The sequence below is a fragment of the Dunckerocampus dactyliophorus genome, chromosome 5 (genome assembly GCF_027744805.1).
Source record: "Dunckerocampus dactyliophorus isolate RoL2022-P2 chromosome 5, RoL_Ddac_1.1, whole genome shotgun sequence".
NCBI lineage: Eukaryota > Metazoa > Chordata > Actinopteri > Syngnathiformes > Syngnathidae > Dunckerocampus > Dunckerocampus dactyliophorus.
This window is the reverse complement of record NC_072823.1, coordinates 20,684,600-20,710,791: the sequence shown is the minus strand read 5'-3', so window position 1 is coordinate 20,710,791 and position 26,192 is coordinate 20,684,600. Positions and strand designations below refer to the sequence as shown.

Here is a 26,192-nt window from a genome sequence, read left to right as displayed (position 1 = left end):
GAATCGATCAGATTTTTGTGTTTGTTGTTGAAATGTAACCTGCAGAATGTTTAATGTTATTTTGTTTTGCTACCCTCATTTTCGGTTAGGAATTGGAGGGGTGTAATACCACGTGACCCCTTGTTTATAAATGTCCTCATCTTTTTTGCTGTACTTTAGTTTGGGAGTAAGGCTAAGCAAAAACACTAGTCGATGTTATCCTGTGTTTAAACATGTACCTCTCTATGCGTAATGGCTTTATCTTCACTTCCGGCTACGAATCGGAAGCACTACATCACGTGACACAAACCCCCGGTTTTCCCGCCTGTGTTTGTAATGGCTTCATTCGTGTCCGGAAGCAGCAAGATAATGACAGCCATTTGCTCTTTACTTTTTATACGTAATTCTGGATCCTTTTAATGTACATTTTGTTTTACACATTTTTCCATCCTGATCAACACGTCGTCGCCGTCTGTTGTTTGTTTCGTCAAAAGCTCAACTCTGTGGAGACAACAGGTACCTCGATCGTGTTTGAGTGGTTTTGTTCTGAATTTGGGGGTATTATGCGAAGCGAGTTTAGTGGGTTAGCGAGCTGTGTTGATTGGAAAGCCGGACTTATCTGTTCAGCAAAAGTAGCTCTCTTTTAAAGCAGCTGTATCACCATGGTAACTTAGGCTAAATTCATAACCTGGTCCCGGCCACGTTAAGTCCAGGCTTTCATCTTAACATCGGCTATTAAAGTGCCACTGTTTCACAGTTTAGTTAATTCGTAGATGGCGTAACCATTTATTTAGAAACTCTGTAGCCCCGGAGGGGACATGGAGGAGAAAACATTGGAAAAAAAGCAGTCCCTGATGATATCATCCATTTATAAGCGAGATGTATTTTCAGACATGGGAATACGCTAGATATGCTCACACGAGCACCAGGAATAAAATGCAATATAATAATTAGACCAATGTTAGCAGACGTAAATGTCACAGCAGTGCGTTAGTCTTCTTATATTACAATATTTGCTTGAGGAATAAGCACTCTGAGGCGTCAATCAACTGGAAGAAAACAAGTGTTTATAATTAGGAAAAAATTATAAGAAAAAAAATAAAAAAAAGTCCACAAAACACGTCAACACTGCCATCTAGTGGCCAGAACGAGACACAACAATAAGAATTTCAAGATTTTAAAACATTTGTTGCTCCAATTTATTTATTTTTTAAATGGATAAGTGTTAAAATGTCGAAGTTTGCAATGTTGAGCGTTGATAAATGAGTGTTAACTTGCTCATTACACGCTCAGCATTATTCTGTCAGCGTCCTCTCTCGGTCTATAAGCAGCGACAGTGTTGCTTTTAGCAGTCATAATCTTTTTGGAACTCCTCATAACGCTCCATAAAAATTAATTACTTACAATTTTTTTGTAAAATACACCAGCCGGGCTACTTTTTTGAGTAGAATAATATGACATCAAACGCCCCGTTTCATGTGAACGCGCACTGACAAAGCGACAACCGACCAAGTTAGCTGATAACCACCGCTACGGTACCGTTTACTTCTGTTGGGGGAATTTGTTTTGCTGAGCCGCATCTTGAGCACAAAGCCTGGCTTGGTTGAGCCACTATCGCAGAATACCCCCTTTATCACCACAGCTAAGCGTCACTTAGCTGACACCTCAGATAAGTACAAAATGAAGGCAACAATCTGCATTTATTTCTTGTTAGGCGTAAAAGAGTCAATATTAGTCATTGAGGGTCATTTAAAGGGTGTCGTGTGATGTTCAACATGACGGGACATAAAACGGAGCTAAATATCGACACTGTTAGAAATAAAATGATAACCATTTGCTGGATAGTTTTACTTTCTTTCAGTGTGTTTGGTTGTTTGTGTGTTAGTAAGTGAATTGAAAGAAAACAGGCACGTCTCCAAGTGTATCATCAACTTGTAAGGACTTGTTGATTACAGCAGAGGGCAGTCTAACCTCTGATACCCAAGAAAGCTTTATTTGGTCATTAGGAATAAAAAATGTATGTTATTGTATAAAATTAGACTGAGTAGAACTAAATATTTAAAATATACAGAAATAGTGATGGAAAATGATGATGGTGTAATTATGAACAGCTTATTTTCTATAATGGTTTCACTTCACAGGTACTGTAGGTTTGTTCCCAAACTTTGACACTGACGGTCTGAAGTTTACTTATATTGTCAAAAAAAAAATCTAAAAAAAAGGACATACATACACGTACTTTAATATATATTAAAACATTTATCAAATTCACCTATTATTTACTTTCTATATTTTATATACAGTGGTGTGAAATGTGTTTGCTCCCTTCTTGATTTGATTTTTTTGCATGTTTGTCACACTTAAATAATTAATCAATGACAACACAACTGAACACAAAATGCTGTTTTTTTTAAATGAAATTTTGAAATTGTTGTAATTCAACCACATTGGAGGGTTTTCCAGCATGAAGAGCCTTTTTAAGGTCATGCCACAGCATCTCAATAGGATTCAGGTCAGGACTTTGACTAGGCCACTCCAAAGTCTTCATTTTGTTTTTCCTTCAGCCATTCAGAGGTGTGTTTTGGATCATTGTCCTGCTGCAGAACTCAAGTTGGTTTCATCTTGAGGTCACAAACACATGGCCGGACATTCTCCATCAGGATTTTTTGGTAGACAGCAGAATTTATGGTTCCATTTATCACATCTTCCAGGTCCTGGAGCAGGAAAACAGCCCCAGACCGTAACACTACCACCACCATATTTTACTGTTGGTATGATGTTCTTTTTCTGAAATGCGGCGTTACTTTTGACCTATTTAAGTGATTTTTTAATTGAGAACAGGTGTAGCAGTAATCAGGCCTGGGTGTGGCTGGAGAAATGGAACTCAGGTGTGATAAACCACAGTTATGTTTTTTTGGGGGGGGGGGCAGTAATCACTTTTTCACACAGGGCCATGTAAGTTTGAAATTTTTTCTCCCTTAATAATAAGTTTCATTTAAAAGCTGCATTTTGTGTTCAGTTGTGTTATTGACTAATGAAACACTTTTTCACACCACTGTATAATGTGGTGACCAAATGTTTCTTTTTTAAGGCAATTTTAAGGTAAATATATCAGCATTTTATGATCTGAAAAGAGACCGTATCTCAAGGCCTTCTTATTGTTTTACGGACTTTGTATTCATTTAAAAGAAAAAACAGTAACCGGCCTCTCTTCTAAGGATGTTTTAGTTGGACTGAGAAGAAGGAACGTCCTCAGAGGAATAACAAGGGACAAGAGTCATTAGCTGCCCTCCTTCCCCTCGGCAAGACCAGACAATATACTAACACAAATTAGCACGAGCGGGCTTTGTGTGTCAAAGGAGGGGGCCGCACAAAGGCACTACACACAGCGATGTGTCATTAGCGAGCAGGTGGGGAGACACAACATTGAGCTGTTGCCTCTCCAGCCAAATGATGAAGAGGTTTCCATGGTGACCAAGCAGCCTGTTGCCATCCCTTATTTTGGGTAGGGGGGAACAAAATAAGTGGAGGGGGTTAAACGCTGAGGACAAGCACCCCCAGGAGGATGATCTGGTGACAGGAATGGGAATGTTCCTTAGTGGAAACATCACCTCAATTTGGTTTGGTTTGGTTTGGTTTAGTTTATTTGAACATGAAGGTTACAATGGAATACATCTCGTGAATCATTCTTTGACAGTTCCACATGTCCAAAAGGAGTAGGAAGAAGCAAAGCTTATTTAATCCTACCCCCCATCCATTCTACATCTAGTACAGTACATGTAGTTCACTTCCTGGATTCCATGTCATGTTTTCAGTGATAGTCAGGATAACACATAATAGATAACGGTGAGATAACCGTCCCCCCAAAAAAAGAGAGAACATTCATAATAATGATAATATGATGACAATACTAAATAAATAAATAAATAAATAAGAACAAAGCTTTTTTTTTTTTTTTTTTTTAAACACAACAAAGAAAATTATAAAAAAAAAATAAATAAATAAATAGAAATAAATAAATAACAAATAAAATTTAATTAAATAAATAAAAAATAAAATAAAATAAAATAAAATAGAAAATAAAAAAATAAATAAATAAAATAAAATAACAAACCTGACAGAACAATCAGGACTCTTCTGCCTTGTATTTAGCAAACATCAACTGCTTGTATTGTTTTTTGAATTTGCTCATCTCTGTACATTGTTTGAGTTCTTTACTCAATCCGTTCCATAATTTAATTCCACACACGGAAATGCTGTGGGTTTTCAGCGTTGTTCTCGCATATAAATGTTTTAGGTTTAATTTTCCTCTAAGATCATATTTCTCCTCTCTGATTGAGAAATACTTGATTAGATTTTTGGGTAACGAGTTATTATTAACTTTATACATTATTCTAGCGGTTTGAAAGTGTACTAAATCTGCGAATTTTAATATCTGTGATTTTAAAAATAAAGGGTTTGTATGTTCTCTATACTTGGCATTATGAATGATCCTCACAGATCTTTTTTGCAGTACAGTGAGTGAGTGAAGATTGCTTTTGTAATTATTTCCCCATATCTCCACACAATACATTAAATATGGTAATACTAAGGAACAGTACAGAGTGTGGAGTGATTTTTGATCAAGAAGATATTTTGCTTTATTCAATATAGAGATATTTCTCGCCACCTTTTGCTGTATATATTTAATATGAGATTTCCAACTCATTTTTTCATCTATTATAACCCCAAGGAATTTATATTCTTCCACTTTTTCAATATCCGTTCCATTAATTTGTATTTGGTCGTACGTGTCCTTTCTACTATTTGTAATTTGTAATTTGTAATTTAGATGGGTTTTTATATATATTAAACTCCATTGTTTTATCATGCAGTACAATTTCTTTTGTAGTGGTTTTGTTTGAATTGGTACAACTCTAATGTGCTTTATTATTTTGGATTGAATGTACCTTGCCATCTAGTTGTACCACCCATTGTTTTTCTAAGAGAAGTACACCAACTTTACTTGCGTGCTACTCTATTATTGTTTGAGACATCCCGCACAAATGGTAAGAGAATTACTCCCCCCCCCCCGAGGAAGGGGGTGTTTGTCGGTGAGCTCTGAAGTGTGCCCAGTGTTGCAGGTCAGCTCCTAATGATATCAGTGCAGCTCCACACTGCTGGTGGTCCAGTGCTTTGGTGGCACATCGGACCCTGACTTCTCCACTGTGAAGAGCTGTTAGAGCAAACTGTGTGAAAGGCCAAACAAGGGTGGAGGGGTGCTCACTCAAATCCTTTTTAAAGCCTTTTGTCATTTATACAAGGAATCTTTTCTCATTAGAAGGATGGTAAGAGCATTTCTAACACTATTTGGCCTTCTCTCGCCAGCGTTTTGACTTCCCAGCCACAGGTGCTCTACTAGAGCCAAGCGTGCAGCGATATCCTTTTAAAAAATGAAGAAAGATGTGAGTTGATGACCTCTCCTCTTTTCACCTTAATAACCAAGCAGGCAGCTGATTTATCGCCTGTACTCAGCATCAGTGTCTGAGTGAGGGGAGTCCCGGACAAAAGATGACCTCGGCGTCCTGCTGTCTTTTAATAGCTCTTTTAGGATGTGCTCCAAAAAGAACGGGGGGGGGGGGGATATTGCATTTTAAATAAAAACAAGAAGATATGAGTGCCTTTTTAGATGAAAATGGGTTTTCTCCATCGATCAATCGGCCGCGTGTCTCAGCTTTACCCATACCTGACATACTGAATGTATTTGTTCATGTAAACCAGGTCTTCTACTCCTGAACTGCTGCACTCAAAAAGGTGAACATTTGTCAAAACGAGCACCCCATGTTGCCTACGCTATTATTTCTCTGAAAAGTGCACCACATGGTGACGCTGTTATTATACTCAAGTTTGACCCCGTAAGTCGGACCAACTTGAAATGTCTTCAAGACGCTCAATGCGCCCTACAAAACACCTGCTGCAACTTTTTGGCGTTTAGCTCACAAAAAAACACAAAATCTGGTACTCACCTTTCGGGGACTGACGAGCACGTGTGTAAAATTTGAGCACGACAGTTGAAAAACATGGCTGCCATCAAGCGAGGTGCCTTTTGAAGGGGAACGGGCAGGACTAATTGTCTAGAAGTCATTGATCATTTGTGGAATGATTCTAAAACTGAGGGTATGTGTTTTCCAGTTGCAGTTCCATTGTATGCTAGCATGTCCTACCAAGCATTTTCAACACAACTCATAGGGGGGACCACAAATGTTATACAGTGGAACCTTGGTTAGCGTCATTCATTCATTCCTGAAGATCCAACTCTAACCGAAACAGACGTTAATCAAACCAATTTTTCCCATAAAAAATCATGTAAAGCCAATTAACCCATTACAGAAAGCCAAAAATGTTAACACAAAACACATTTTTATTGTTTTACAATTAGGTTTTACATGCATAAAACAATTTGGAATGCATATAAATACATATAAATGATGAATTAAAGGGATAAATTAACATTTATTGTTATGTTTACCTTCATTGAAGACATGACTGGAAGCAGGAAGGTGGTGGGGGTTGATCTCGCTGCCACATGGTGTCTTTGGGAGCATCTTCAATGAAGGTAAAAGTAACCTTAATTGTTTATTTAGCCCTTTCATTGGTCATGTATATGCATTCAGAATTGTTTTATGCATGTAAAACTATAAAAAACGTGTTTTGTGTTAACATTTTGAGTGTCAACCGCTGATGACATCAGTCGGGTGATGTAATTTCCTGTTCACGTTGGCATTTTGTTTAGCTAGCTAATAGGATTGTCCCTACGCAATAAATTAAATTGGTTCTACGCACGTACAGTACCCGTCTACGTACACGTCGACCTATTTTTCGGCAGTCACGTTAGGCATGTATAATCTACGCCATCTGTCGATCTATTTTACGGCAGCAATATAAATCGCCCCACCAACTCCCAAAAACATTGACGATTTGAGAAATTCCAACATAATTGGTCTTTTGTTTCATATATTATATCCATGCTGCAAGTGGATAATTTATAAGCCGTCTTTTATTGGTTCTGTATCTTAATTTTTTCAAGTTTGTTTTTTTTCGCCACTGAAAAGAGACACAAAAGAATTTGCTAGGAAGATATGTTTGGATGGATGGTATTTCTCCGTTTAGAAAAAAAACTCTGAATCCTGTGGATTAATCCATCATTGCACTCTGCTTATAGTTCTTTCCATTGAAATATCACCGCATTTTGGGTTTTATTCATGTATGTTACACATAACCGGATGACGTTTACGTCTGCACTGCGTGCATTGCGTACGTTTTTACGTAGTTCAGTCTTGGTGGACGTCATAAAACGATAAAAACATCTGCATGCTGACAAAGTCTTTTAGTAAGCGTCACTAATAAAATAACCCCCCAATATATTACATATATGAAGTATGGTTATTGACCATTTATGTTCATACATTTAAAAAAAAAATAAAAATAACCACAGCACATGATGTCACAGAAGCGCTGTTGTAAAAATGTGCTAAAGGAGGACGTGACGTAGGTTTCGCGTATGCGCAGAACTGATTGTGTTTCCGGTACGTATTGCGTAGTAATACCAATGCTAACAAAGGAGATTAAAAAAATACATAAACAACACAGTTGGACTCACACAGTGTATAAACAACACCATAAGACTCGCACAACATTGTACGCTAACTGCATGCAATCCGGGGTAAAATTGTGGCGTAAATTTCCGAAAAACACCCTAACGGGGCGGATGCTAACAGAGGTTCCACTGTACTGTGTATGATGGGGGCGGGGGATGTTCCACTTTTTTTTTTTACATGACTGGTACTTTCTGCAGTTGAGTAAATAAATGCTCCCTGGCCACTATTATACTTAATGGTATAACTGCAACAGTTCAGGTGAAAAAAAAGATAGAACTGTAACTGTATAATCTTGTCCTGGCCCCCAGAGGGCGATAGGTGCTACTGGAGAAGACGTGCTAAGGGGTTATCGCTGAAGCAGCCATGTTTTATGTCCTTTTGTTTGCTTCTTCACTGATCAATCTCATTCCTCCCCGCCTGCATTCGTTTTGAAAAAGCCGGGTCCCCTCCTTTCCTCTGCTCCCTCTTTATTGTATCCCTCCTCTGTATCATTCATCTCTACAGAGAGAGAGTGAGGGGTGGGGGGCATCCTCTTTTTCTGTCCTCCAGCTGGGTTTGTTGACACATGGTCAATCTTGGTCCTCTTTTTTTTTTGTTGTCACAAATGCCCCCCCCCCCCCCCACACACACACACATACACACACACACACACCTCCACACACACACACACACACCTCCGCCCCTCAGCTAACCTCTCTGCTTTTCCCTGAACAGTAAAGCTGCCACAGCTGTGGACTGTATTAGCATAGCTTCTGAGAAGTGAGGAATGGGTAAAGGTGGTCTTGGGAGGGGGGTAGAGGGGTGGGGGTCTACTAAATATATTGCAGCCATTAGCTTTTGTTCAACAGTTGGCGGCTTTAAAGCATTTCACAGAGCACAGAATAGATGATTCCACTCCCAACGGCTTTCTAAATATGGGAATGTGAAGGTGGAGAGGGAGGAATTAGCATGCTAAGAAGTTTAAGGGAACAGAAAGAAGCCAAAAAGTGCACATTTTTAATGAAATTTTTTTTGTTTTTAAGTAATGTTGTACTTTCCTCATATCTTGAGGTGCTGGGATGAACAGGTCCAAGTCCAGCGCGGACAAACGATCCCAGTGGCCGGCCGTCACTCGACTAACACGCAGCTCCAGCAGTGCACAGCCCTCTCAGTGCCAGGATTCTGGGCTGGAAAAGCAAAGGAAGCAGCCGGACGTGGCACTGTACCAGGACCTCAGCCAGAAGAGCGTGAGAGTGAGAGGGCAGGAAGGTGGGCTTGCAAGGTGAGGAAACATTCAATTCCGCCACATACTCAATTATCGTGGAAAACTGCTCACGTGTTGTCTCGTGGCCCCCTCACCAGTGAAGCAAAGCAGTCCAAAGCAAGCCCTGCAGCCTCCCAGCCAAAATCAGCTCCGAATGGCCCCTCTGCCACCAAATCCCGCAGGGGTCTGGCCTCAGTGGCCCAGCTGATGAAGCTGGGCCACTGTAAGAATGTGGTAGTGGTAGCTGGAGCCGGAATCAGCACCGCCAGCGGGATTCCCGACTTCAGGTTAGTGTTTCTTTTACCTCCTAACTTTACTTCTAAATAGCCACAGAAGAGACCATCCTCTTATAAGATGTTGTTTGCGCCTCTCAGAACTCCAGGAACAGGCCTGTATGACAACCTGGATGCCTACAATATTCCGTATCCAGAAGCCATTTTCAACATCGACTACTTCTCCAACGACCCGCATCCTTTCTTCTCCCTGGCCAAGGCGCTCTATCCCGGCAGCCACAAGCCCAACTACATACACTACTTCATCCGCATGCTGCACCACAAAGGCCTGCTGCTGCGAATGTACACACAGAACATCGACGGCCTGGAGAAAGGTGAATGACATAAGCTTTTAAGTCACAATCAACACTAAGAGGGGGATTTGACCCAGTACAGCTCATCGGTGAGTCCATCATGGAAAATTAATGATCAGTCATTGCTAGTAACAGCGTTATTTTTGTATCAATCATGAATTTTCAAATATTCTTTAAAATCTAACCAAAAGAAATTCTGACAAAAAACATCAGTCAGTCTCAAAACCAATGGAGCCTGAGGGCAACCCATCTAGGCAGCAAGCAAGTACATTCATTTTGCCACTGTAGATAGTGTGTTACTGTATAGTCAAAGGTCAGCTCACTGGCATCGTTTAAGAATAATGGTTCTCTGTGTTCTCCCCAGTGTGCGGAATTCCAGATGACAAACTTGTCGAAGCTCATGGCAGTTTTGCCACCGCTTCCTGCCACTTGTGCTACACGCCTTACCCGTCAGAGGACGCAAAGGTACACTCTGCCATCACTCACATTTTTATATCCGCAACTTTAACATCTTTTTGTCTCTCAGCACGCCATCATGAGCGGCAAAGTCCCCACATGCACCTTCTGCACCGCAACAGTCAAACCCGACGTCGTGTTTTTTGGCGAAGACCTTCCTCAAAAGTACTTCCTCCACACGCAAGACTTCCCCAAAGCGGACCTGCTCATCATCATGGGAACATCTTTACAGGTGCTCTGTTTAATATGAGAGATCGGGAACATCTGGGTTCGAATTTCTGTTGGGCATTTCTGTGTGAAGTTTGCATGTTCTCCCCGTGTGTGCGTGGGTTTTCTCTGGATACTCCGGTTTCCTCCCACATTCCAAAAACATGCATGTTAGGTTAATTGGCGACTCTAAATTGTCCATAGGTATGAATGTGAGAGTGAATGGTTGTTTGTCTATATGTGCCCTGCGATTGGCTGGCGACCAGTCCAGGGTGTACCCCACCTCTCGCCTGAAGTCAGCTGGGATGGGCTCCAGCATACCGGCGACCCTAGTGAGGATAAGCAGCATAGAAGATGGATGGATGGATGTTTAAAACTATGAGCGCCACCATCCAATTATTAAATCACTAATTGTGCTTCAGATCGAGCCTTTTGCCAGCTTGGTGAATACGGTGCGCTCCACGGTGCCCCGTCTCCTCCTCAACCGACACGCTGTAGGTCAGTTTGAAAGGGTCCCGCTGCGGAGGGGGGACCACATGGAACTGGGCGACCTAGAGAACACGATACGGAGATTTGCGGAAATGCTGGGATGGAACGATGACATAGAAGAGCTGATGAAGAGTCAGGAACAAGAGGTGAGCTCCATTTGAACTCCCTCTAAAATAGACCATTGACTGATGTGATTGTGTTTCTCTCAGCAGTTCATCCCAACAATGGTTAGCACCATCCCGTCTAGGAGAAGAACTGGCATTAGTGGCAGCGAGGAATCGGACTCTGAGACGGACAGCAAATGCTCAGCGTCATCCGGCGCTAGCAACTAACAGCCGAGAGGTTTGAGACATGCATACCGATCTTAAATCTTCTTTCCTCATCTGTTTGTAATGTTCATGTGTACAAATGAAAAATAAGTCCACTATTTTAAGCACTTATCTGACAAAAAGGCAGTGATCACTCCATATAAAGCTGTTCTCTCTGTATAAGCACTGTATTTTAAACACTATTTAATAAAGCTTGTTATGTCTACAAGGTGTTTGTTGCATAATCAGCCCAAATGGACAACCTTTAATTAAACACTTTATTGTATTTTTTTCCCCAGTGATAGCTTCACTACATAAAATAAATACAGTGACGATTACATCATGTAAAAGTGTGCAAAAAGAACACATTCTCCCCCTTGAAAACACGCACACACACTTACAAAATAGAGAGATAAATGACATGCAAGAAATATGCTGGCGGTTACAAGTGGAAATAAACGACTCCAATGGATGGAAGGAATGTGTAACAGTGTTTAGGCCTCCGGTGGCGTATTTAAAATTGTATCTTTAAACTTGATGACCAAAACTGTTTTGTATTACCGTAATTTCCGGAGTATAAGCCGCTACTTTTTTCTGACGCTTTGAACCTTGTAGCTCAGAGTGATGCGGCTACTTTATGGTTGCGTTATGGTCTCGGGACATCTTGTGTGCTTTCGAGCAATCATTTTGCGCTTCATGCGCACGCCCTTTTAATGGAGGACACGTGGAGAGGTGTGATGCAGCTTTCAGCTTGAAGGAGATCGATATCGTGGTTGCTGCTGGTCTGCCGGTGGATCTTGACAGCCTGAAGCGGTGTTGATAAGTCCACTGTCGCTGGTGGAGTTCAAGTGGCTGGACTGCTATGTGACAGCACAGCTCGGGGGTTGATTTGCAGGGGTGGCGCTGGGAGCGGCAATGAAAGAGGGAGAGAGACTGGCGGGGTGTGTGGCAAGGGAATTGTGGAGCTGTTCAGTTCTGACACTGAAGAAGACAACTTTAGTGGTTTTAGTGCGGAAGGGGAGGATGAAGACAGCGATGACGGTGACTTTTCTGGCAGACTACTGTTTAACCACCTGTCTTACATGCACTGTTTTGGGGGGAAAAAACATTAATTTTATTAAGTTTAAAAAAAATCTTTCTGTGTACTACATATCCCATGTTATGACATGGACAACTGCCATTTATAGACAGGTATGTACAAATGTCTTGTACAAATATTTTTTTCCCTTTAATTTTAGCGGGTACAGCTTATTTTCAGGTGCGCTCAGTCCGGAAATTACGGTGGTACTGCTATTCTTTTACAGCTGCACAGAGGATGTGAGCTTGTGTGCAACATCCATTGCAGAGTCGTAAACCAGCATAAGGCTCACTTGGAGCTTCAAAAACAATTCACAGTGAACTGATTACTAATTACAGTACATCCCAACTCAGACTGTTCTAAGCAGGTCTGTCCCACTCATACTGTGACATTGTGTTTAACTTGTGTGTGTGTGTATGCGGTATGGCTGAACAAAATGTGTAGCAGTAAAACAAACATAGTAGTGCTAAAAACAAATGGTGAAGGAATGACTATCAGTGTTGCAATCAAACTATTCGAAAAACTCCAATATTGGAACGTTTAAAATAAAAGACAAAAGGTGCAACAGTGAGGCCTTAGCCAAGTCCTCTGATAAAGTCCATCTTGAGCCACAACCAGGCCCACGAGTGGGGCGAGGACTCTCCCATGCCACGTTAACTGTGTTCCACACTGAAGGGGCTGGATCTCCCCCAACTCGCCCATTTTACACCAAAGCCTCATGTAAATGGTGTTCTTTAGGATGACTGTTGCCTTAAAAATCCTCAGTTTTACCACTCAAATTGTATGCATCCTCTGTAATGCATCGATCAAGTTGTTTATAATCACAGCATATCCTAGCAATCTGTAGAATCCATGCAGATATGTCCCTTAGTGGCTGTGGGCAGCAGATGGGTGATGAGCTCAAAGCATTTTCATTGGTTGCTTGAGGAGTTATGATCCTCTGGACATTGCTGCATTTTGTCCATCATCTTGCCGTTGAGTTTGCAGAAGAAGTCAGCTTTTTTAAAATGGATACAAGTTTAGTAGGGGTGTCACGAGATCATGCGATATTAAAATGAGATTTCTTGTTTGGAGAAAAGGTGTCTCGTGAGAACAGGGCAGCCAGAAGCCAGAATCAGACTAGCATATTTTTTGTTGTTGCTGAGCAACATTAGACACAAATACATATCTTACATCTTATATCAACCAAGTCAAATCTCATAATCACTTTCTCACTAAAAAGCAATTCATTGTGTGCTATCAGAACCCAAAAAGGTTTGAATGCTTGCTCTTCGTTAGAGAAGAGACCCTGGTTCTACTCAACTGTGTCGTCTAATACAGAACCCACCTCCTTTGGGTAGTCTGAAAGATCCAGCCCTTCTAGTGTGACACTGCTTTAGTGGAGGGGGAGTGGTTTGTGTGTGAGCCGAACACCCCTCAAAATGTGGCCATGAAGCAAAGTTCTTACTCATCAGAGTCCGATCCGGAGTTCTCTCCACGCGGGTCACGGAGAGTCTCTTCAAGGGGCGCTAATGTCCCGTCTGGCTTGATGCCCATGGGACGGATCAAGCTCTGCCTGTGGACACAAGCAACTGCTGATGAGTCAAACAAGAAAAATGAATGCCATGTTTATATATAATGTATATGTAAACCAAAGGTGCCTCCAGGAGCTGTCTAAAGAGGGTTTGCACAACCACGACATGAGGACACCCACCACCCCCTTCATGGACACTTGCTCTAGTCTGGAGCATAACCCCTCACCCGCTTGTTCCCCCTCCTCTCCTGTGGCAGTTTAATTACAGGATCAGCACTTGGGATAATCTCCTCAAAGCCACGACTGCCCCTTTATCCTAATCCAATTATACGTCCTGTGTGTGTGTGTGTGTGTGTGTGTGAGAGAGACACCACTCCTTCCAAGATGACTCATCTCACAATTGAACATAAGCAGACTTAACTTTGTTGGACGTTTCATTGAAAGAGCTAAATAGAACAGTGTCAGTTCTACAACACATTCACTTTACTTTCCATATACAGTACACTGTAACTATGCACTTGTCTAACATAACAGATACCATATACAGAGCTGCCGACATTCGATGTTTGCAGTCCTGTAAGCACGCCCCCCCCCCCCTGGAAGTTAAACAGGCTACTTAAGACTCTGGCAGTAACGTTTTTAACCCTGCCATGCATGCAACTGTATACGTTATATGAGCAGCATAGCTGCGTGCCTGCTTGCATTCAGCACACAGCTAAACTCTTTGATTTAGGTCAGAATATTTAGGTAGTTTCTTAATCTGATATTAATTTAAGTTATAGTAATGGTACTGGTGATATTTTATTTTGGCCTTTGAGTTATATTCAAAATAACTATAAAAAAGAAACAAACAGAATTATTTTTCAATTAGTCGTTTAGAATATATGAAAATATTAGTTGTTAGTGGCAAGCAGCAGTACTAGTTAGTGACACTGTACTTGAAGGCGACATACAGTACAGAGCCGGGAATGCCGCTTTTCATTTTTGGTTGTCTTCAATGCTACTTCAATCGCGATCTTTATTCACATGATATTTATTTCTTCTTTTCACAATTTGACAACATTCTGGCAGATTTTTATCTTCAGTCAGGATGTCGGGAAACAAGAGCAATTTCTGGATCTTCCACAGTGTTCTGCATACGGTAGATCACATCCCACATACAACATACATACTATGAGACAAAATGCATTCCTGTTCAGCTGAATATGGGACATGTACTTTTGTTGCAAAATTTTGAAAAAATGTTGTTGCTAAATACGGGATTCCGTTTTTCAAGGGACAGTTAGCAACACTAGCATAGCTATGTGAACTACAGTGCTAACATTACACTCACATTTTGACAGCGATATCATGATAGGTCAGAGAAAAGACAATGCTACTTTGTGTGTAGCTGACAGAGCTCCAGGCTTTATTTTAAGATATGTAACAAAGCCTCCCCGGACCTTCAACGAGGTCATCAAAATACTGGAAATCAACTCTCGGTATGATGCAGTACATCTCCAAAACAGTGTGAAACGACAATAATTTTAGTCTTTCGGGGTGAAAAGTGAGCTTTTTTTGTTGTTTTTTTTAAATGCAGAATTTTTGGTATAGCTCATTAGCTTAGGCGAGAGGTGTGTACATAACAAGGTGTGTGCTGAGAACAAACAGTATCATCTTCCAATTAACGACACACACACACAAAGAAAGGCGGGTAGTTGTAAGAGGTGGTTGGTGCAGAGTATGTGCTAATTGGACGAGCAGTTAAGCAGTTAGTGGGCAACATTCTTTCAGCTCTCTGACTCATCTCCTGAGTGTGTGTCTCTTGGAGTCATCACGCTGAGGATAAAAAGGAAAGGAATCTTCCTTTAGGGGCACACGTGCCTCATTACAGCGCACCACCCCACCCCAGCAATTGTTCACCTTCTTTCTCTGCACACATTCTACCCCAACTTGCCTTTCTCCTTGCGTGGCCACTGATTGGCTGCTCCGGCTAACAAGAATAAAGTCAGCACACTCAGTATTATTAAAATATGAACGTACATAAAAGAAAGCTGAACTAACAGGTCAGCTCTGTCAGCCACTTGGGTGGAGCCTAATTAATGGAGTACCAATAACGGCACCGCTTCCATTTTACTCCTTCTGAATGCGTCCGTGTGCTGGAAAGTCAGCCAGGCCTAATTGAAGCGGAGAAGGGAGATTCTTGCTCGGATGACTCGGTTGGCAGGGAGCGAAGCTCACCGGTGACTTTTGTGCAAGGCATTTTGTTTTAATGCTAGCACAGGAAAGGTCAACGCTTATATACAGCAAGGTGCCTCCCTACTGCTTGTTAAAATGTTAACAGAATGACTAACAGCCTTTGTACACTTTAATACAGTGGAACCTCTAAAGTTGAAAGCCTCAGAGGGAACATAATTTGGGATTTGCACAAAATATTTGGCAGAAACATGTCTCAAAAGTGTCACTAAATTAAAACTAATTAACCCAACCTTTCGAGCATGTTAGACTAAAACATAATCCTTGCAGTATTCAAACGGTCGCTTTTGAAGTTCCGGCTTTTCATGACATCATGAAGGCAAATCCTCCTTTCTCGAAAAAAAAAAAAAAAAAGGCTTTGCAACACATCTTAAAATATACCCTAGAGCTCTTCCAACTATCCGTCAGTCAGCTACAGACGTGGGAGTTGAAAGTTTGATAATTTTGTTTTCTTCTGTGCATTGGCTAACCTAGTATGACGTTGCTGTTTGCTGTTAAAATGTGAGTGTAATGTTAGCACTGTAGCTAACTGTAACTATGCTAGTGTTGCTACCGTGTGTGTCTTCCCCCACTAGTTAATGTTAGAGTCTGTCGGATATAAGGCATCTATAGCAGTGGTGATTGCTCTACGACTGCAAGGGAAGCTCAGAATCGCCTAAAATGTCTAAAATAAAAAATAAAAAAGTGGTGAAATGTGTATTGCTGCGTGTACATTTCATTGACTAAATATGTGCTAGAATACCTTCATCTTTTGTTCAGAATCATCTACTTATTACAGGTAACTGACACGACTTCCTTCTCATTCATCCCCACAGTGCCACCACGCTTTTACACGTCAGTAGACGCTGACTTCGTTGTGGGAAGCGTAGAGTAGGTTGTGGTAGGTTGGACGGTCATTGGATAAATGCTGGTCTTTGTCCCACCCATCGGACGCTCAGCGTCTCTGGGGGACGGTGGGCTGGCCCGGACGCTCGGCTTCTGCATGATGATTTGATTATCTGTTCGAGGCGGAATCTCTTTTTGATTGACAGTGAAATTAGCAAATCAGCGATCTTTAAGTATAAACCTCCACCGGAGCATTTTCCACATTTTTCATTCCGTTATTCTGAACTGATCCGGACACTTTACCGATCCCCAGCGACTTTGTCTTGGTTAAAAACGACTAGCGTTGTGTTTAGTGACTCTATTCTGGCACTGCGGTTTCTTTCTCCAATGAGCAGCGGCAGCTGCGGAGCTTCTCCCCCCGTTACAATCATTCACACTCACAGCCAGTCACAGACTAGCCTCGCGCAGCAAATCCAGCTGCTAGCAAGCTGCACATCAAGGCAGATACTAGAATTTACATATAAATAAATAAACACATTCATTTAAAAATGAGCTTCCCCTCTTTGAATGACCAGCCGCCGCCACTGATCTACAGCAATGTTATTACATTTTACAGATGTACACGTCTGATAGGGGACTTTAGTTGTGTCTTCAACCAATTTCTCCATTTGGATGTACAGTATAATATTACACATCAACTAAATAGTGTTGCAGACTGTGGTTGTCGTTACCTTGACAATTTGTCCAGCATACTGACAAGTTTCTGGGCTTCGTACTCCTTCTGCTCCTCCGTCATCTCCTCCATAGGGTTGGGCATGGGCTCCTCTACGTGACCAGTGATAGGGTTGATGCTGCAATGAGGAGGTGGGAAAGGTAACAAATGTGCTAAGTAATAGACAAATTTTATACATACACAGTATATGGATAACATGAATCAGGCTATCAACATGTCTAATTTTGACGTATCACTTTGCTTTTCTGCTGCTATTTTTTAGTCCTTATTTTGAAAAATAGGGAACCAAAATATTAGAAGTAGCTCTCGGTATGATGCAGTGCAGTTGTACATCACTGCAAACTACAAACCACACATATTGTTCAATTAATACTAAAGCTGAGCATTATCTTTGGAAAGCCTGACGTTTTAATACACCTCTTATTAGAGCTCAAAGGGTTACGTGGGGTTATACTGTATCAATGGACACTCACAAAGGTTTGGCAGTTTTGTACTCTTCCGTGTCGGAGTCTTCATCCTCCGAGTACTCAGTCTCTCCTCTTCCTCCTCCCAGCAGCCCTCGAACCATAAGGAGTCCTGCTGCGTTTCCGTAACCTGTGTATTTCAACAGGTTGTCCACTGGATAACAACACAAGAGGTCAAGTGTTACACATGTTCCTACCAAGACCTGCGCTCCTCCACCCACACCCCTCCTTACCGCTCTCTTTACACAAAACAAAGAGAAACTCAGCGGCCGCCTGCTTGACAGCCATCTCCACGTGAGTCATCAGGCGGACCAGCTTGTTCCTGGTGGTGGTGCCTACTTCAGGCCTGATCTTCACATCTTTGAGTGGAGGAAGCACCTGGGAATTGAATTGCAGAGTTTAAAACCAAACCTATACTGCGAATTAAACCAGTTTTGAAAAACCTACTGTACCTGAGCTTTGATATATCTGCGGATCTCTCTGTGGTGTCTGGATACCTCAGTCAGCAGGCTGAGCACCGGAGTGAGCCCCTCTTTGTAGTTGGAGCCCTGAAAACACACATACTGTACTTCATAAGCTCTCAATCAGCAATCTAAATAAGCTTGAAATAGATTGCAAAGGTCATACAGCAACGCCCAATAGTACTAGATTCCTGGTACTTACTAACTTAGCAGCTAGTTTCATAGTGTAGATTTAAACTATTGTAAGTAGTGACCAATGATGTTGTACTCTGGTCCTATGGGGGACAGGAATTTGCAGGCATATTGATTGATGTGGTTGATACAACCTGAAGAAAACTGAAGAACAACCCAATGTGGCGTAGTGCATAGAGTTCAAAATACTTTTTATGACAATTACTTTTATCTGAAAATACTTTGTATTTTTTATTTCTTCTTAATAGACTGATCTATTATACACTACATTTGCATTCAGATATAGAGTATGTTGTGAAAAGGCTGTTTTGACCTTTGACTTTAAATACATTCCAGAAGAAGCACCAAAACAGAAACACAGAACCTCTTACCTTGTTGAGACAATCATAGCTGTTTCTAATATTTTGGTTAAGCTTGTAAAATGATAAAATAGTATGAAAAAAAAAGTATGTTTACCTCTGACAAGCAATCTGTTTGTGCCAGTACGTTTGTGTACATTGCCTGCATAACTTATTAACTATGTAAGATTTTTAGTGGGGTGTGGCCAAGGAGAAAACATGACATTTGTTGATCTCGCAAGATTAAAACATGACAAGATTTCGCGTTCAGAAAAAAAACGCCTCGTCGACACTATGCCTGGTACAAAATAAATTAATTAATCACACAACAAATGAAAATGAACTTGATAATTTTGCGGGCCCCAGTATATTGCCATGTGCATTTGTGTCTGTTTTCCTCGTCTCCCGCCTCCAAACAGGCAGAAAGAGGGTTTACTCTGTGCATTGGTTCAGCACTTTGGCGCATTTGTTCCACTGAGCAATGGGGCCACTAGCATACACACAGAGTGCAGGAGAGTGTAACGTAGTAGAAATTTAATTGGTAGATTGCAATATATTCAAGATTCAAGAGAGTTTTATTGTCATGTGCATAGTCATATTTTTTATATTTCTTCACTGTACTTTTATTAAAAAGTAATGTTAAAATCTTGTCTCCTCGTACACCCACCCTTGTGTATCGTGACACCCCTAGTGTGTACTGCCATCCAGGATGAGCTTTACCTTGTCTATCCGTTTCTCCATGAAGTCCAGTAACACCTGTATGGCGTCCATGTTTTTGCCACCGTATATCTCTAGTCCTCCCTGTATGGGTAGGTTGATGAGCACGTCCAGGCAGGACACGGGCAGGTTGTTCAGCAGGTTGATGGCGTGGCTATGGGTTCGAGGCAGAGAAGCATGGCAAATGTATCATTATTTTGAGTTTATAAGGACAAGCTGGAGTACAGGTCTCCAAGCGTGTTGTGTACAAAACATAGAAGAAACATCTCTTTTTGGCCCCAACTGTTCTTTTGTCAAAACTGCAGCAGTTAGAACAATCTTCTGAATTTGCTTGTATGCTTCCTTCACTCATGTCACACTTTAGTGTGCAGCACCAGGCTCCTAAGACATCAGCTTATTATGCAGTCAAGTTTCTGAGCGGTCGCTAAGCTTTCAAAGCCGAGCTCAGCTGGGGGATTGTGAGGTCATCCCTTAAAATACATTAGATTAGAGAGGTTAGAAAACTTCTTCCAAGTATATTATTACTGTCCAATTACATGCAGGCAATTTGTACTTCTCTACCATATCACAAAAGCGAAGCTTTCAATGCTTATTTGCCCTCCTTTCGCATGATCCCACAATGCAACGTGGGTGCAAACAGATGAATGAATGAAGAGCTGCAAGTTTCTCACCTGTGTGCTTCTTCTGTTTTCTCCTCTGTCTCTGTCCTGAACATCAACAGGTGGCGCAAGATGGCAGCCATGTGTCTATACTGGTGGTCGTCCTCCTGAACAAAAGAAATAAAATCACACAAAGGTTTTTATCAAATGATTACAAATTTAAATCAAATTAATCACAGTTTTTTAAATTAATTAATCACAATGAATCACCATTTGCAACTATGTGTGAAATATGCCATTTTTTTACAGTATTTTATGAACAGACCTTCATAAAATGATGATTATGAATTAACAACTCCAAATGAACTAAAATATACCACTCATGTTTATTTGTTGTTTTTAAGTAATATTAACTGCATTTAATTTCTTCTTACACTTCTTTTACACTTTACACAACACTAAAAACCTTTAGCATATCAGTATGTGGAATGAAGTTATGGAACAGATTGAGTAAAGAACTTAATGCACTAAAATGAGCGATTTAAAGAAACAGCACAAGCAGTACAGTACAAGCAGTTGATGTTTACAAAGTACAAGGAAGAAGAGTCCTGAACCACTCTTGCACTTACTACTAACTCGTCATTTCTTTGTGAGTACATTGTCTGTACTCACTCATCATCCAACTATGTTTCTGTCAACTATTATCCCTTTCATCAGTTATTATTATATATTTATTATGAATGTTATATAATTTCTTTACCACACTGTTGTACTCATTCATTCATGTTCTATGCCACTTAAAGGGATAGTTCGGATTTTTTGACATGAAGTCGCAAGACATCCCCATTAGCACTGTAGTGTAATAACAGCGACTTACCCGCTTGGTCTCCTAAGTCCAGTTCTGGTCAGATTTCTGTGATGAAGAACGTAGTTCCGCTTCGTTGCTGGGGACAATTAAGTAAAGACTTTGGCTTCTAAAAACAATATGCATTCAAAAGATTAAAACATTGGCATCACAAAAATGCCTTCTAAAAAATTCAAACCTCACAAAACGCTCTGCGTTATATCTGTCTCCCGCTGTGGAACACAAAAGTAAGCAAGATCAGCATCAAGCAGGATGCATCTACTTGCGCGGCGCTCCGTCGCGCAAGTAGATGCGAGCGTCTTCATCACATACACATGAACTCATAGGCGACAGTGTGCAGGAATACGACTGGAGACAGATATAACGCCAAGGCGTTTTTGTGATGCAAATGTATTACTCTTTTGAATGCATATTGTTTTGAGAAGCCAAAGTCCTTACTTAATTGTCCCCAGCAACTAAGTGGAACTATGTTCTTCATCACGGATATCTGACCAGAACTGGACTTAGGAGACCAGGTGGGGGTAAGTCACTGTTATTGGACGACAATACTGATGGGGATGTCATACAACTTCATGTCAAAAAATCCTAACTATCCCTTTAACCCTCACTAGGGTCGCTGGAGCTGGGTCGCTTAAATTTTGCTGTCAACATGAAAGAATAAATACATTTATAAGGAAAAAGATGAAATCCATTATTGACACATTATTCACAGGCTTTCGCATGCCACATCTTGCACACAGGCCTTGAGTTTTTAACACCTGTGTTCTAGAGTAGTAAAGGCTTTAGATGGCGACAATTTTAGCCTGCAATGGGTTATTTTCCAATATTTTATGTTCTAAAAAGGAATTTTTAGAACATAAGGATTTTTTTTCTCAAAATGATAAACAAATTGGATAGCACGCTTTGCATTCGACCTTGGAGGTTCCACTCCACATTAAGAGCAACAAAAACAAGATTTCGTTAATAGACTTAAATCACTTTAAAATTAAATATCAAAATATAAATACTGTATATACAGTATTACAGTGAAAGACTTTCACAGTAATATTAGTTCATGTTAGTGATGCTAGTGGTTGCTATGCACTGCAAAGTCATATTTGCACCCTAAACATAAGTGTGGTTGTTGTTTAAGGTGATCCCCATGCAAACTAGCGTCACTCACCTTGCCACCAACATTAGACACAGTGAGGTTGAAGAGGGCTTTGAGAGCCTCCATCGCTCTCTCATTGTCCTCTGCAGGCAGGGGCAAGGCCTGAGGATCTGGACGGGTCACCTCGTAGGGACCATCCCAGCTCACATCCAGGGTGTGCTCCAGCACCTCTGTGAGCAGTTTCAGCACCTGTCCCTCTCTCCTCAGCTCCTCCCTCAGGTCTGCCCTCAGGGCCGACAGCAGGAAGAGAAGGCGAAGCGTGAACAGGCCCACCTCGTGGTGCCAGGCAGGGGCCGTGTGCAGGCTGGCACATAGGCCGTTGGCCAGCTTGACGTCCACGCTCACCTGCTGAGCGGTTGGACTGTTGTACACCACATTGCACAAGCACTTCAAGGCCTCCACCACCACTCGCTCCTCCTCTGCTGATAGTGTGCTTTCCTGTGGCTGCTCCTTGTCATCATCCAGCGCCTCTCCATCGCTCAGTCGGGCCATCCTGGCCAGAGTCAGCATGCCGTCCCGGGTGGCTACAGGTGCCAGGACACACTTGTCCCTGGAGAGAATGCGAAGTGTTTCCAGGCATGTCTTCTGACAGCTGGGTTGTACCTGCATTCCGAGGACTACCAGGACACTCTGACACAACTTCTGAAATGGCAGCAGTCGCACTGGTTATGCCGCAATGGACTTTAAAGTACTTTTAATAGTGAAAATGCACTGATGGTGTCTACAGTACTTACTCTGCGCAGCGTTTCCTCCTTTTGGTTAAAAGTGAAGGTGTGGCTGTTCTGGAACAGGACAGAACTCATTGTGGACAATTTGCATGCCATGGCACAACTTTGTGAAGTGGAAGTACATGGCGGAACCAATCAATAAGACTGAACAGAATGGCTACGTGCATTACATAAATGTGTGGGTTATCACAATAAGTGTATATTTTGCTTCTAAGCAGCCACTGTTACGGTGCGCATAGTTGACATAAATAAATACATACGCTTTGTTGGTGTCGGACCAAGGCTAATATGTAACATTAAATATCACTGGCCTCTACTTTTATCTTTATGAGGCTTATCAGGATGACTTGCTTACTTAAAGCAAGCCGCTTAATTAGCAGGGATGCTAGTTAGCCGATCATGCTACGTTTGGTTTAGCTAAAAAGAAGAGTGAAAAAGAAAACAACTCACCTCTGTGTTGTACTCCTGTAGAAGCGTTTCAATGTCCTGCCCGTCGGCACTTTCGAGCTGCGATAACACATTAGTCAAGTCCATGGTAGCTGTCAAGACAAATTCAAACACGGTTCTTAGTACTGAGCGGCTAGCAAGCTAGCTGTCAGCTCGGCGACCGTGTTGCGTTTGGGTGTCGGTTTTGCCATTACGGAACTTCTGCTACTGTTTCCGGGAGAGGGGCGCGTCCCACTGGTGCGTTTCAGGGTCACTATCAGCAGCGGAATTCGCAAATTCACTTCAAAGCTCCAGCAGCTGTCTTTTACGGTACAAATACGTAAAATAACTATTTCAATTGATATTCTCTGTGGAAATGCATACAAAGAAAAGTGATTCTGTGTGAACCTCTTTTCACGTTTTTAGAATTACAGTAAATTTTATTATTATTCTTTCACAGTTCCATTCAATTAGAACAAAACTACTCTTATAGTAATTTGTCTCTATATTTGATATACTGCCACTGTTTCCCTCTGTTCCCTCAAGCCATGCACAGTGAATTACAAACTAAGAAAACAAGCATTTAAATGTGCTTTATTACAACTCACAATCCCTCACTCCATAACAGAGGATACTGATATTCAGGTCAGGTGATTAAATCAATCCAGGGTGGCCTTCTTCATTTATTTTCCTGCATTCAAAGGCTTTGGATTTTCCAAGCGATGGACACACACGACACAGAGGATCTATGTTGCAATAAATATAAACCTCAGCAGGGGTCAGGGGTTGAAAGGTTATGGGACTTGAGGTGCACTGACCCCGACTCAGACTCAGTGGGACATTGTTTCTATAGAAATGTCATTCTTTTCTGCAGCGTGGCCCAGCCCCCAGCCATGTTGTCACTTACTGTGGTGCACTGTGAGACACATGTGGAGATCAGTTCAAGCAAAGCCTTTTGGGACATTCAAATTGACAAATGTCAGACACTTAGAGTGAAATGGAATTTCTACAGAAGTTTTTGAAGATGACCATCTGCAGTTTTTGAATAGATGAAATACAGTGGAGTCAGTTCAGACCAGTATTTCTAAGTTGAATTAATCATAAAATCTTTATTAGTATTATTTTCAGATCACATATTAACATTTTTCATTAAAAAATTTATAATAAGACGGATTTATTTTTTTTTGCATGTTTATCACACTTAAATGTTTCAGCTCATCAAACAAATTTAAATTAGTCAATGACGACACAACTGAACACAAAATGCAGTTTTAAAATGAAACTCTTTATTATTAAGGCAGAAAAAAATCCAAACCTGTGTGAAAAAGTGATTGCCTCCCTGTTAAAACATAACTGAGATTAATAGAGATCTATCAGTCTGGAAAAGGTTATGAAGCCTTTTCTAAAGCTTTGGGACTCCAGCAAACTACAGTGAGAGCCATTATCCACAAATGGCAAAAGCATGGAACAGTGGTGAATCTTCCCAAGGCGTGGCCGGCCAACCAAAATGACCCCAAGAGCGCAGCGACGACTCATCCAAGAGGTCACAAAAGACTATACAACAGCATCCAAAGAACTGCAGGCCTCAATTGTCTCAGTTAAGGTCAGTGTTCATGACTCCACAATAAGAAAGACGCTGGGCAAAAAAAGCCTGCATAGTTCCAAGACGAGAACCACTGCTGAGCAAAAACAACATAAAGGCTTTGTAACATTAAGGCGTCTCAATTTTGCCAGAAAACATCTTCAACTTTTTGGAAGGTGTGTGTCCCATTACATCTGGCATAAAACTAACTCCTCATTAAAAAAAAAGAATGTCATACCAACAGTTAAATGTGGTGGTGGTAGTGTGATGGTCTGGGGCTGTTTTGCTGCTTCAGGACCTGGAAGACTTTCTGTGATAAATGGAACCATGAATTCTGCTGTCTACCAAAAAATCCTGAAGAAGAATGTCCAGCCATCTGTTTGTGACCTACAGCTGAAACCAACTTGGGTTCTGCAGCAGGACAATGATCCAAAACACACCAGCAAGTCCACCTCTGAATGGCTGAAGAAAAACAAAATGAAGACTTTGGAGTGGCCTAGTCAAAGTCCTGACCTGAATCCTACTGAGATGCTGTGGCATGACTTTAAAAAGGCGCGTCATGCTGGAAAACCCTCCAATGTGGCTGAATTATAACAATTCTGCAAAAATTCCTTCACAGCGCTGTAAGAGACTCATTGCAAGTTATCGCAAACGCTTGATTGCAGTTGTTGCTGCTGAGGGTGACCCAACCAGTTATTAGGTTTAGAGGGCAATCACATTTTCACACAGGGCCATGTAGATTTAGATTTTTTTTCTCCCTTAATAATAAAAAGTTTCATTTAAAAACAGCATTTTCTGTTCAGTTGTGTTGTCATTGACTAATATTTAAATTTGTTTGATGATCTGAAACATTTAAGTGTGAGACACATGCAAAAAATAAGAAATCAGGAAGGGGACAAACACTTTTTCACACCACTATAGTACCGTATAGTATCTTGCATGTCACATTGAGATTTTTTTTTACCACTTAGCAAGAACCTATTGAAGCAGGAGATGTTCCCATCTTATTACAATGCATCCACATAGGTTTTGTCATACTAGCTATTAGCATTGTTAGCATTTCCCTTTAACAAAATTGTTTAACGGGTTTGACCCAAAAGCCACCAAGCCGGTCTCAAACACCGGGCCAGAGGCTCACAACAGGTAGCCGCCAGCGCAGCCGCCAGCGCAGCCGCCAGCGCAGAGAGGCAAGCTCAATGGTTATCATCACATTTTTCCTCTTTGCCATGAGAAAAAAAAGAAACTGCAAAAGAAATTTGTGGAAAGATTTGTGCGACTTCAGCAGATTTTTTCCCAAAAATTGGAGTCAAATCCCCAGCATCCAAATTTTGACGTTCTACTGTAATGTGTGAGATAGTTTGTGCATTAGAGATAAAAAAAA

The 26,192-nt window shown here is 41.2% G+C and overlaps 2 protein-coding genes across 6 annotated transcripts; one reads left to right on the top strand and one right to left on the bottom strand.

Annotated features, from left to right (window-relative positions):
* Nucleotides 1-307: 307 nt before the first annotated feature.
* Nucleotides 308-11,125, top strand: si:dkey-103i16.6 (uncharacterized protein LOC557125 homolog). 5 transcript variants are annotated; one of them, XM_054777146.1, is made up of 9 exons: nucleotides 308-495; nucleotides 6,499-6,574; nucleotides 8,667-8,877; nucleotides 8,958-9,146; nucleotides 9,234-9,466; nucleotides 9,810-9,910; nucleotides 9,972-10,133; nucleotides 10,531-10,743; nucleotides 10,807-11,125. In XM_054777146.1, exons 3-9 carry the CDS (start codon nucleotides 8,675-8,677, stop codon nucleotides 10,927-10,929), a joined length of 1,224 nt encoding a protein of 407 aa, XP_054633121.1. In that variant the 5' UTR covers nucleotides 308-495; nucleotides 6,499-6,574; nucleotides 8,667-8,674; the 3' UTR covers nucleotides 10,930-11,125. The 5 variants fall into 5 exon arrangements, with proteins under 5 accessions (XP_054633121.1, XP_054633123.1, XP_054633119.1 ...); XM_054777148.1 differs by lacking the exon at nucleotides 6,499-6,574 and having other exon boundaries at nucleotides 8,683-8,877; XM_054777144.1 differs by lacking the exon at nucleotides 6,499-6,574 and having other exon boundaries at nucleotides 10,810-11,125.
* Nucleotides 11,126-11,169: 44 nt separating this feature from the next.
* ric8b (RIC8 guanine nucleotide exchange factor B) lies at nucleotides 11,170-23,444 on the bottom strand. Its single transcript, XM_054777142.1, has 10 exons — nucleotides 23,254-23,444; nucleotides 22,810-22,857; nucleotides 22,088-22,717; nucleotides 20,133-20,227; nucleotides 19,465-19,615; nucleotides 18,206-18,301; nucleotides 17,987-18,131; nucleotides 17,763-17,907; nucleotides 17,288-17,407; nucleotides 11,170-13,538 (listed from the first exon to the last, which is right to left on the bottom strand). Exons 1-10 carry the CDS (start codon nucleotides 23,335-23,337, stop codon nucleotides 13,427-13,429), a joined length of 1,626 nt encoding a protein of 541 aa, XP_054633117.1. The 5' UTR covers nucleotides 23,338-23,444; the 3' UTR covers nucleotides 11,170-13,426.
* Between the last annotated feature and the right edge of the window lie 2,748 nt (nucleotides 23,445-26,192).